Below are 12,179 nucleotides of genomic sequence, written 5' to 3'. Positions count from 1 at the left end.
AATTTAATATTTTGAGTGCTAAAACAATAATAATAATTTTATTGGAGAAATATCTTATATTAAATTTATACATAAATTATAAAATATTGATGTAAATAAAACAATTACTTTCTATGATTGATATGATTTGAAACAAACATTGTAAAAACTACAGTGAAATCCATCAAAACACGTTAGCAATTCTATTCGCTAAACATAAACTGTAAACACAATATTCAATAATTACATATAGTAACTACATAAGAACACAAGCTAACATTTGGCGTAGCAATATCATTCGTATAGAGCTGAATATTTAAATAAAATTTAAAAAAAAAAACTATAGATAATATGCATTACGGATTTTCAAAAAAATGGCGTTTTGAGTTGCAAATATCAGTTGTTATCGGAATTTTGCAAGTAAAATTAAAATGTGTGTAATTCGTTAAATGGAATGCCATTGCATTATAAATAATAACTAATAATAATAATAACTGAGCTATAAGCAAATCGCATAAAATGTATAACTAATAATATTTTGTTTTATCTTTATTTCTTTAGTCGATTGAAATAAACAATACACAGGGTTATTGGAAATTCGATGTATATCCGTTAGAGGATAATTGGGGTGACTATTTGCAATAACTTTAACTCCCATATGCATGGTGCAAAAATTAACCACTTCCGAGTTTTTTAGCTTTTTCAAAATTTGTCAAAAAAGAAACTTCAAAAATTTTATTTAAAAAGTAAAATCTATTTTTTTCTTCTGTTTTATAAAAACAATGAAACATTGAATATTTGTCAATATTTAAACATTAATTATTGGTCCAAATTTCAAAATGCGAGACGGAAAACGTAAACGAAACGAAAAATATATATTTTTTTCCTCCAAAATGCCTTAAAAACAAAAAAAAATGTTATTAAACTTGCCCTGCAGATTATTTAAAAACATAACTGTTTTCTTAGCTTTCCAATAATGTAAAAAAGTAGGAATTTATTCCAAAGCAACCGAAATAAAATGACCAGAAAGGAAGCTGGTGGAAAATCTTATTCGACCCTGAACGAATTCGTACTAAAGGTCGCTCTTTAAACTTCCCACAAAATTAACTAAAAATAATATCTAATAAAAAAAACTTACTCACTTTCTTAACTGAATACTTAATACAAATATAAAATAAAGTTTAGAAACAGAAACAAATAATAGCTAAGTCATAAATAAGACATTTTGTAATACAGTCTAAATAAAGTACTCATTCATAAGCGAATCCGAGAAACTCTCTATAAAGAACACTGCACACACAGCATGTTCTAAAGTGCAGGATGCTATGCTCATCATTATCCTCACGAAGAAATCCCTGAAAGGAGAGTTATTCCCAGGTGTAACTAATGTATTTGACTACTTATTAATGATTACTATCTATATAAATATATAAAAGCGAAGTACCACTCACTGATTAATCACGAAACCTAAGAAACAGATTATAAACTTGCCAAGTTTATAGGGTCCGTAGGTTCTTTAAAGGGTTCCGCTAAGAACTGATTTTATGAAACTAAGAGGTTCAACAGAGCTTGAAAATTTGTGTTTTATAAATTTCGTGTGGTAGTAGTAGATTCAGGTAGATATATACCTACATAAATATTATGATGTATGCATAAATATATTATTTAAAAGTTTTTTTATGTTTTCTCTCTCATTCTCTCACCTTGAAATGTTAAGTCTTTATGAGAAGTAAAGATCTCACAGGACTTAATTAGACTAAAACTAAAAGCAATAGCACTAAAAAGCAATTTGCATTGCATTGCGCCCTTCGCCCGCACATTATTCTTTTAATTTGCCATTTGGAATGCAAGGATATACTTTTTCTAATTACGTTGCAATTCATCATGTATGCAATAATTATATCTAAGAACGACCTTAAAGAACGATCTACACTAAATATATTTAGCGATACAGAAGGATGTTGCTATGCTTTGGCTCGTTCATAGTACACCTCGTCAAATATTCTACCGTCAAAACATTAATTACAAAACTATAATACACAAAATAAATCACATATTATAATACGGCGAATCAAACTATTTACTTGTGCGTCCCATAAAAATACTCTTTCAGAAAACAGTACACAAATAACCATCTGCAGGGTTTGGAGCAATTCAATATAAGTTATGATTTTGCTTAAGATTCGTGATCTTTAGGCTGCTGCTGTTACATGTGCAGAAAAATAATTTATTTCGATCATTTAATTCTTGTTATATCTTTGTTAAACCAATATTCAATAGTCAAGACTGGAATAAACGAGGGTGTGAGAAGAGGTTTAAATGTGTGCAAGAGACACCAAATACACATCAATTGATAACGTTAATAAATATATTTAAAACATTCCAAATTTAAAATAACAAATTATAAAATATTTTATTTATGAATGTTTGAATATATATCGTTTGTTGCAATACTTTCTTATCTATTTAATTTTAAATGAGGTTCTAAGGAACATATAAACTACATTATTATGTATCTGAATTGTGCATTCATAAAATTAACGCTTTTTATAACAATATAATCTTTTATTATTATTATTTATTTATTTATTTTTACTCATATTATATTACATTTTTAAATATAAAATACAAACATATGTATAAAATATATTTAAAAATATAAAAAACAGAGGCCAACCAGTGACGGGAACAGGGTCTAAGCCACCGGTGGTCAGGGCTCCAAAGAGAGGAACTTCCTCACAATACGCGCCGTGCCGAGGAGTACTGCCTTCTGCATCAGGCCCTTGACCCAGCTGTCTAACGAGAGTCTCTTAAGATGTTGGTCGAGGCTCTTGGCCATTAGGCCATTCGCTGAAACAACTATCGGCACAATAACTGCTGTATCCACATCCCACATGTCGACAACCTCGTGAGCTAAGTCAAGATATTTTATTTGTTTATCCTTCTCAGCTTTCACGAGATTCTCATCATGAGGGATGGTGATGTCAACAATTATCGTGCGGCGCTCTGACCGATCTATCACCACTATATCAGGCTTGTTGGCGACAACAGTCCTGTCAGTGATTATAGATCGGTCCCAGTACAGTGTGATATGACCATTCTCGAGAACTGGGTCGGGCACATACTTGTAGTATGGTACCTCTGATACCACAAGACCGTATCGAAGTGCAAGTTGTTGATGGATAATCTTGGCCACTTGATTATGTCTGTGCAAATACTCTCCGTTAGCAAGACGAGAACAACCGGAAATAATATGTCTAAGGGATTCGCCCGGAGTGTGACACGCCCGACATATGTCCACCGTGCCATCCCTCACAATATACCTCCGGTAATTGTTCGTCATGATAACTTCATCCATAATCGCACAGACAAAACCTTCGGTTTCACCAAATAGGTTACCGAACCGTAGCCAAGTTACGGACGCCATAAAGTCCACATCGGGTCCATGAAGGGCCCGATAGAAGCGTCCGTGTAACTCCTTGCTCTTCCATACCTCCTTGCGGTTCTCAGTACTTAATACTACAGGTTTGTGCCAGTTCTCTTTGCCTAAAGAGAGCGGAGTTAGTCCCTTGTCCATTGTAACTACATCTCGGTGCATATCCAAGTCAGTGTGGAGAAAATACTCCCTGAGTTTGTATACCTCACGGTTATGTAGGGTCTTGGCATTTAAAAAGCCACGGCCACCACATCTCCGTGGGATGTACAATCTCATCACCGAAGACCGAGGATGATGCATTCGATATGCAGTCAGCAGGACACGAACTTTCCTATCCAAGGCGTCTAGTTCTTTTTGAGTCCACTTGAGTATGCCGAAAGAGTACATCAAGACCGGCATGACCCAACCATTGAAGGCGCGAACCTTATTGCCACCTGATAAAAGACTTTTGAGTACCTTTTTCAGGCGACCAAAGAAACGCTCCTGCAATGATTGTTTCATGGAATATTCCCCGCTCAATCCTTATCGGTTCGTCATTACCATGAATCGTTCGGCATCCTGGATAGCGAAGGACTGTCCGCCATTGCCCCATACATGATCTCAAGAAACTGCATAGAGTTGTATCTAATTTATACAACTCCAGCACCCTCAAGAGCCATGTATGCGGCACGGAATCATAGGCCTTCTTGTAATCTATCCAGCATGTCGACAGACTCTTTCGAGAACGACGAACCTGTTGGCTAATGGTCATATCAATGAGGAGTAGCTCCTTAGTGCCTCGTGATCCACCCCTACATCCATTCTGAGAGACAGACAAAATACTATTATTCTGTATGTGACTATTAATCTTATCTCTCAGAATGGCGGTAAGGAGCTTATAGACCGTCGGTAAACAAGTAATCGGTCTATAATTTTTAGGATCCGTTGCACTACCTGACTTATGGAGCAGGTGGGTGACTCCGGTGGTAAGGAACTGTGGTAGCGACCCAGACTCTAGAGCTGACTGGAACTGGGATGCCAAGCATTCATGCGAGCTGCGCAGCCATTTTAGCCAGAAGTTATGCAGCCCGTCCGGTCCCGGAGACTTCCAGTTGGCAACGGATCGAACTGCAGCAGCTACATCTTCAGAAGCAATGGAAATTTTTCCCATCACTTCCAAAGGCTCGCACGCTTGCCTGACCTCCAGCATCCAATCACCTTCAATGTGGTCGACGGGCACCGACCAGATGTTGCGCCAAAATGTATTCGTGGCATCATCATCTGGGCGGCACCCATCGCTCACATCCTGGTCGAGTCGCTCCCACGTTCTGTACACCCACCTTTGATCGCTCTGGAATTTGCGATTCAAGTGATAACGGTCCACTCGCCGCCTGTACCGACGGATGCGGCTTGCCCATGCATAAACTTTTTGTTTTAGGAAGTCAATACGCTCCACGACATGGGATGGATATTCTTGCGGACTGATACCAGTTCCCAAGAACGCCCGCCCCACGAAACGCATTACACGTGGACGCGTATTCCCTTCCTTAAAACAATATAGTTTTCCAATGAGCACTCTGGTCTCATTAATACGTTTCTCAATCCTGCTCTGCCAGGCCGGTGCAACAGCCTTTGGTCGTGTAGCACGTTCGGTGTCTTCAAATGTAACACCAGCTACACGACATGCTGCAACAGCCGCACAAAACAGAATTGAGTGCGTATCCTCGAGATTTTCACTGCTCTCAAAATAATCTGCGAGCAGTGAATCCAGAGTGCACACTAGGTCCCTATTCCGTTTAGTCATGGGTAAACGTGGCAAACGTGGCCTAAGCTCAGCGGGAGTGTTACGATACTCCCGAATCGCATCCCCCAGTGCGCTCCTCAAATGATCACTGTACTTACTTTTTGTAATAGCCATGTCACCACCACCCTCATCATCATGTTCTGGGCCCTGTGGTATTGCAGGAAGTGGTTCCTCAACCACGGGCGTTGACGGGCCAGAAGTGACATCGCTATTACATGTTTCCGAGCGAATCCGATCAAGTACGGTGTCACTCAGCCTGTTGTTACGCAGAATGACTCGCACCTGATCCGACAGTCGTTGAGCCGAGACGTTGACAGCTGGTTCAAGCGCCTGAAACAGAGAGAGCATCCTAACACGGTACGCAGTGAGGTTAGTTCCCCCCTTTGTAGCCCCATAGTATGCGCGCATGACATTTTCATTAATGGGTTGTGTCCATCGCATGCGCTGCACACCACCACCGGAAGCGGGGACCCTGTTCGAGACCGGTTGGCCTCTGGCTCCCAAGCCCGTCGGTGGCCTTCTATATACCTATTATTATAGCTTATATACCTATTATTATAGCGTCAAAAACATTAATTAAGTTTGTTACATCGAATACATATAATAATATAATATACTATACAATATATATAATATAATATACATATAATAGAATAATTGGTACAGTAATCAATTGGAAGTTAAATTATTTTGATTATAAGGAAAATAAATTAATTTTATAACTAATATTATCATATCCGGCTCGAAGGACCACTGTCAAATTGGTTCCACCCATAATATATATTCGGTAATATGATCGGTATTGCGATTCAATGGGGAAATACAGTAAGCATCGTTGCAAGTAGTAAGCATCTTTGTCGAAAAAAATATTTTTTCAAGAAAATGGAATAACATGAGTAGATCAATATGTAACATTATTTTACATGTCATAAAACAGAGTAGAGATTTTTTTATACGAAATTGAAGCATTATAAATAATCTTTACATAGTATAAAACAAAGTCGCTTTTTCTTTCCCTATGTCCCTTTGTACGCTTAAATTATTGTAAACTACGCAACAGATTTTGATGCGGCTTTTTTTAATAGATAGTGTGATTCAAGAGGAAGGTTTTTGTATATAATACATGAACAATATAGTAAAGAAACACTGATAATTTTAGAAGTTTGTAATGTGATGTCGTAAATAAATAAATTCTGGAGTATATTTAGTATGAGTATTGCATCCCTGCGAAGCCGGGGTGGGTCGCTAGTAATATATAAAGATATAAATGCTATGATAACACTGAAATAGTGCCTATTACCTATGCAAAACATTACAGCGATTTGTACTGAACTCTTTTATATCACCCGTTGTTGTATTAATGGTGCATTCATAACATTGGTTTATTGCGCTCCTCTCGACCTGTGAACGTTTGGCGGGAAAATTAATTAACTACTTTTTTTACAAAAGGTTTATAAAGTAGGGAATAAGAAAATATTAATCTTTGAAAAATTCCAAAATAATAGAACCATAAGACATTTTAATTATATTGTTATGTTAATAATTAACGTAGATAAGATTTTATTGTTTATATACTATATATATAACACTTGGTGATTTTAATTGTTATATTCAACAGCAGACCGTTGTTATTTCGCTCCAAAAATCGTGAGTATATTTTTTTTAAACTAGTTCAGATTTGCCTTATATTTTTTTTTATTTTAATTTCAGAAGATTTAAAATATACACTAGAAAATTACTTTTATAGTAAGTTCGAATTTGTCTATTTTGTATGCTGACTGCTATTTTCTTTTAAATTTCAGTGTTTATTGTTAATTTTATGGTAAAAAGTTTCAAATATAGGATTTTAAAAATTATAGAAGTAAATCAGATTTTAAAAAATTGTACGATATAGCACTGGGCATGTGAATGTTACTCAACATTGCAAGAAAATTTTATAACTTCTAAACATTCATTTAAGTATAAAACATGCCAAAATCAGTGAAATAATGTACAGATCCAATTAAATTCGAGTGAAATCGTGAAACAGGTCTAGTCATAATCAAACAGCGGTGTTAATTTATACAATTTATATAACAAAATTATATTATTATAATAATGTTTAGTCAGGTGGATGTTACGATATTTAGTCGGATTTATGGTCAATAGTTAGCTAAGAATCTTACTTAGTCTTTTCCACCATGTACTGTATATGTATATATAAGTAATATATAATATATAAGTAATCAATGAATACTTAGTTCACGCTTTTTTATCTTTAGTATAATCTTGTATTGAGTAAAAGCTTTATTTATCAATATTTAATTGACATGAGCTTTAATTTTTTTAAGTAGACAAAGTTAAAAATAATTGTGGAATCTTATTATAGGGCTCGTCATTTGAATATAAATAAGATGCATCACTAGTTAGTTGCATGCTTTATTCAGCATCACGCATCAACATAATTTGATAATGGAGTTGTCAAACTAGTGTTGTCTCTTTCTGGCAGCTCACTTTTTGTATTTATCTATACTATTTAGTTTGTTGAGAGTGATTAATATGTATTTTCATAAGCTAAGCCGCGTTCGCATGACACAAATTTTGTAGGGAAACCCTTAACCGCAGGTTCATGGGTCAACCCGTTGAACTTTCGGTTTAAGTTACATCGTGAATATATGGCGTGATGGAACCGCAAACATAATCAATCCTCAATAGGAGAGGAGCTTAGCTCAACGGAGAGTTTTTTTTTTTGATGGTAGGGCTTTGCAAGTCCATCTGGTTAGGTACCACCCACTCATCAGGTCTTCTACCGCCAAACAGCAGTACTTGGGATTGTTGTGTTCCGGTTTGAAGTGACCTTACCATCAGTTGCCCCATATGCACGTCCACCAACCAATTATCATAAAATAGAGGCATATATTAATTTTTTTATTAATTTCAGATGTATTTAGCCGCAATATTCGCTTTGCTGGTCGGATATGCAGCGGCGCAAAACCCTGACTGCGACTTATCGACAAATGTAAGTTTAATTAATATAATATTGAACACAATATTACCAGTAAAAGTACAGTTAGAATGAAAATGAAATAACGTATATTAAATGGAATTTAACTATTACGACTGTATTTTTTAAATGTTGAAAGAGAGTAGCTACTGACTTTCTTGCTGGTTCTTCTCGGTAGAGTTCTTTCCGAACCGGTGGTAGCTTCATTTAATTGTTAAATAACGATTCAAAAGTGGTTGTTGCCTACTTGAATAAAGTTTATTTTGATTTTGATTTTTCTTTTAGATGTTATATATGTATTTGGTCATTGAAGAATTTCTTGACAGCATCTAACTGCTAGATTTCTTAAGTTCCTTATAATTATTTTTAAATTTTTTAGGTAACTGTAGGTGACACGTATTTTGTATATAATCCAAATTACCCACAAAGATACGATCCAGGCGTGCGATGCAGGTGGCAGGCTGAGGGCCCGACTGGATACAATTTAAGACTGGATTGTAATGACGTTGATATTCCAGAGGTAATGTAACATAATATGTATCATATTACAATTTAAAATGAAATTAAATGTTTTTAGATGTGCTGGGGTTTTGTACCGTTTACGGATGGTGTAATCTATATTAATATTATAAATAAGTAACTCTAACTGTCTGTCTGACGGTCGCTCTTTTACGACGAACCCAATGAACCGAATTTAATAAAATTTTGCGTGAAGCAAACTTGAACTGCTAGAAAAGACATAGGCTGTCTTAAATTTTCGCGATTATTACACATTGAAATAAAACTAGTTATAACGGATTTGAATCGCGTATATTAATTATTTTTAACATCCCGACGTTTCGAGCACTTTACAGCGTTCGTGGTCACGGGTAGACTCGAAACTAGTTTTATTTCAAGACAAAGGCTACTTTTTTGCCTAACATAAGATAACCACCCACTAAAACACGAGACAAGCCGCGGGCGCCAGCTAATTATATATAGATAAGATTCATGTTGCTGTCTTCGGTTACGACGAGCTTTAATCAACCTGCCCCGGCTTCGCATAGGTGCAATACTTATACTAATTATAGTACAGAATTTGTTTATTTACGACATCACATTAGAAACTTTTTACTAGATCATCCATGTTCTACACAAAAACCTTCCTCTCGAATAAATATATCTATTAAAAAAAACCGCATCAAAATCCGTTTCGTAATTTCAAAGATTTAGGCATACATAGGGACAGACAGCGGTAAGCGACTTTGTTTTATACTATGTAATGATGTAAATCAACATATAAATAGTAGGAAACTGTGTTGCATTTGATTGGTTGGTTTGTGATAGGGCTTTATGAATCCCTACTAACAAGTGAGATAACATCACAGCCCTTAAGGTTTTAAATTTTTTTTTCAATTGATATATGCATACACATATCTACTTACTACATACTTTACTTATGAGATGACGTCTGACAGAGAAGTATGGAAAGAGAAGACATGCTGGGCCAAACCCAAATAAAATTGGGATAAGGGCACGAGTGTGATGATGATATACATACATATATACATTGTATACATTATTTCAGAGTCCATCGTGTTCCGTGGACCGCCTCCTCATATCAAGGTCTGGAGACCCTAAACTAGACGGGGCTGCCACTTATTGTGGACGCGATATGGTCACGGCTGAGTCCACTGGTCAGATGATTAGCATTGGTAAGTCTTCTATACAATTTACTTCCTACTACTTATTTTTACTAGCAATAAAAGCCTGTAAATTTCCCACTGCTGGGCTTAGGCCTCCTCTTCTATTGAGGAAAAGGTTTTGTAACCACCACGCTGTTCCAATGTTGGTGGAATACACACGTGGCAGAATTTCTATGAATTTAGACATATGCAGGTTACCTTACGATGTTTTCTTTCACCTCTGAGCACGAGATGAATTATAAACACAAATTAAGAACATGAACAATCATTGGTGCTTGCCTGGATTTGAAGCCTCAATCATCGGTGAATGAAAGGTGAATTTAGACCTTCGTTCCTTAGAAATAAGTCTCAGAATCCATTAACAGATTATAAATGATTTGACATCATCTTTGACTAGCGACCCTCCCCGGCTTCGCATGAGTGTAATGCTGATACTATATGTATTATAGAATGTCTTTATATCTAGTGTTCACAGTTTTTCCGACATTAGACAATACAAACATTCATTTTAAATCTGTAATATCTTCCAAAATATTCATTTAAATTACATGCTGTAAAGGGGCATATTGATATATAGTAAATTCACAATGTATTTAAAGTACTTCATTGGATAAGGATTAATGATGTATTATCTGGTATGGTAGCAAAAATGCTAGCAGCATTTCCCCGCTTAAATCACAATTTTGATACTCTAGGCCAAAATATGAAGCTGTCCTTACATCAGTGGAGGCAAAAAAAGTGAGGTGTTATACTTTTATTAAAGTAATACATAAATTGCCGAGATTTTAAAAATATTTTTATTGGTATTTGCTGTTCAAAAATTTTTAATTGTTTCAGGTCTCGTCGCCTCAAGATCAAGCCCAGGTGGAAGGTTTTTATGCCGTCTAAGAGCACAGCGGTCCGCAGATGATGAGTAAATTTAAAAAATTCAGATAAACACCGTTGTTGTAAAATTGTTAAACTGCTTTTTATTAACATATTATGATGTATTATATTATTTATACCGTATATAGTTTTAGTTTATAATTTGTTCTAGCTCTAGTTTAAATTTTGGGTCCATATATTATTTTAAAGTTGTTGTTGTGATATAAATTAAATTAGATGATGTAATTAAATAAGTTTTATTATTTTTGGTGTAGTGCGTTGGTTAGTGGAATTATTGTGCTATTTTTTAACCATGTCTATCTTTATCGTCATATAGACTCCCACCAGCCTTTTTACACGGGATCTCGTGAGACACTCTTAAGAGATGGTTTTCAGGATAAAACTAACCCATATCTTACCCTGGAACTATCTCCATACCAAATTTCATCTAAATCGATTCCGCTTTTTAAGCGTGATTAGGAGTCAGTATTGCAATAACAAATTACATACTTAGTATAGAACAAAGTCGCTTACCGCTATCTGTCCCTATGTATGCTTAGTTCTTTAAAATTACGCAACGGATTTTGATGCGGTTTTTAAACAGATAGAGTGATTCGAGAGGTATGTTTTTGTATATAATACATAGACACTATAGTTAAGAAATGATGACACTTCAAAAAGTTTCTAATGTGATGTCATGAATAAACAAATACCATATATTTAGTATCAAAATCATACCCGTGTGAAGCCGGGGCTGGTCGCTAGTTATAAATAGGGTCATTATTATTAGTCAGAACTTCAGTAGAAAATATTAATGAATATTGGTTAGTAACTTTCAATAAATTATACGCCATATAAGTTCAGTAAAATCTATTTATATCATGCAATAGTCAGCCGGGGCATTAGCCACGATCCACGAAAGGAGCGCGGTGACGCGCGTGTTGACGCCGGGGTCTCGAGAGGCGCAGAACCGGCCGTAGCTGATGATACCTGCGTTGTAGATCAAACCGTTCTGAGGGTCGGTGTAGAGCACGGGGCCGCCTGAGTCGTCCTGGGGATAAATATTTAGATCACGTTAAACATATATCCAAACGTATAATAAATGAAATACTATACGATCTCTTTTTTACAAGTAATTAAAGAATTAAGGCGATGTTCGGGAAATAGGCGTTAGATGTCCAAAAATTTATTCTGAGTAGTTGCGAAAAGTAGCTTTTGTACTATGTATGTATAAGGCGAAATTATCTATTTGTTGTTAAGTTGCAAACATAGTAGTATAGTATTGTAATGTCCGTTTTTTAGGTATTATTTTTGTTAGCAATGAATCACGGTCAACAAATGGGCGACGTTTTTGTAGACTTTGTATAGTAAATCTATATTAAGCATTTATCAGTTATCTTTTTTACATAGTGAGGTAAATATAGATACAATACTAAAGTTACTAGTTTT

At 35.5% G+C, this 12,179-nt stretch overlaps 2 protein-coding genes across 3 annotated transcripts in view; one reads left to right on the top strand and one right to left on the bottom strand.

Annotated features, from left to right (window-relative positions):
• The window catches only part of LOC124540141 (venom serine protease 34-like), a 37,076-nt gene that overhangs the window by 14,008 nt on the left and 10,889 nt on the right, over positions 1-12,179 (bottom strand). The gene's annotated exons all lie outside the window — the stretch shown is intronic.
• Positions 6,628-10,796, top strand: LOC124540142 (venom serine protease 34-like). Its single transcript, XM_047117590.1, has 5 exons — positions 6,628-6,845; positions 8,119-8,196; positions 8,561-8,701; positions 9,749-9,875; positions 10,704-10,796. Exons 2-5 carry the CDS (start codon positions 8,119-8,121, stop codon positions 10,781-10,783), a joined length of 426 nt encoding a protein of 141 aa, XP_046973546.1. The 5' UTR covers positions 6,628-6,845; the 3' UTR covers positions 10,784-10,796.

This window comes from Vanessa cardui, chromosome 24 (genome assembly GCF_905220365.1).
Source record: "Vanessa cardui chromosome 24, ilVanCard2.1, whole genome shotgun sequence".
In the NCBI taxonomy this organism is placed as follows: Eukaryota; Metazoa; Arthropoda; class Insecta; order Lepidoptera; family Nymphalidae; genus Vanessa; species Vanessa cardui.
The sequence above is the reverse complement of the archived record's forward strand: the minus strand, read 5'-3'. Positions and strand labels throughout refer to the sequence as shown.

Bases quoted from the DNA above. Each gene is read 5' to 3' on its own strand.
- LOC124540142 (XM_047117590.1), top strand. From the start codon at position 8,119: ATGTATTTAGCCGCAATATTCGCTTTGCTGGTCGGATATGCAGCGGCG. The intron at 8,197-8,560 runs GTAAGTTTAATT...TAAATTTTTTAG, and splicing joins ACTGCGACTTATCGACAAAT to GTAACTGTAGGTGACACGTA. The intron at 8,702-9,748 runs GTAATGTAACAT...ACATTATTTCAG, and splicing joins ATGACGTTGATATTCCAGAG to AGTCCATCGTGTTCCGTGGA.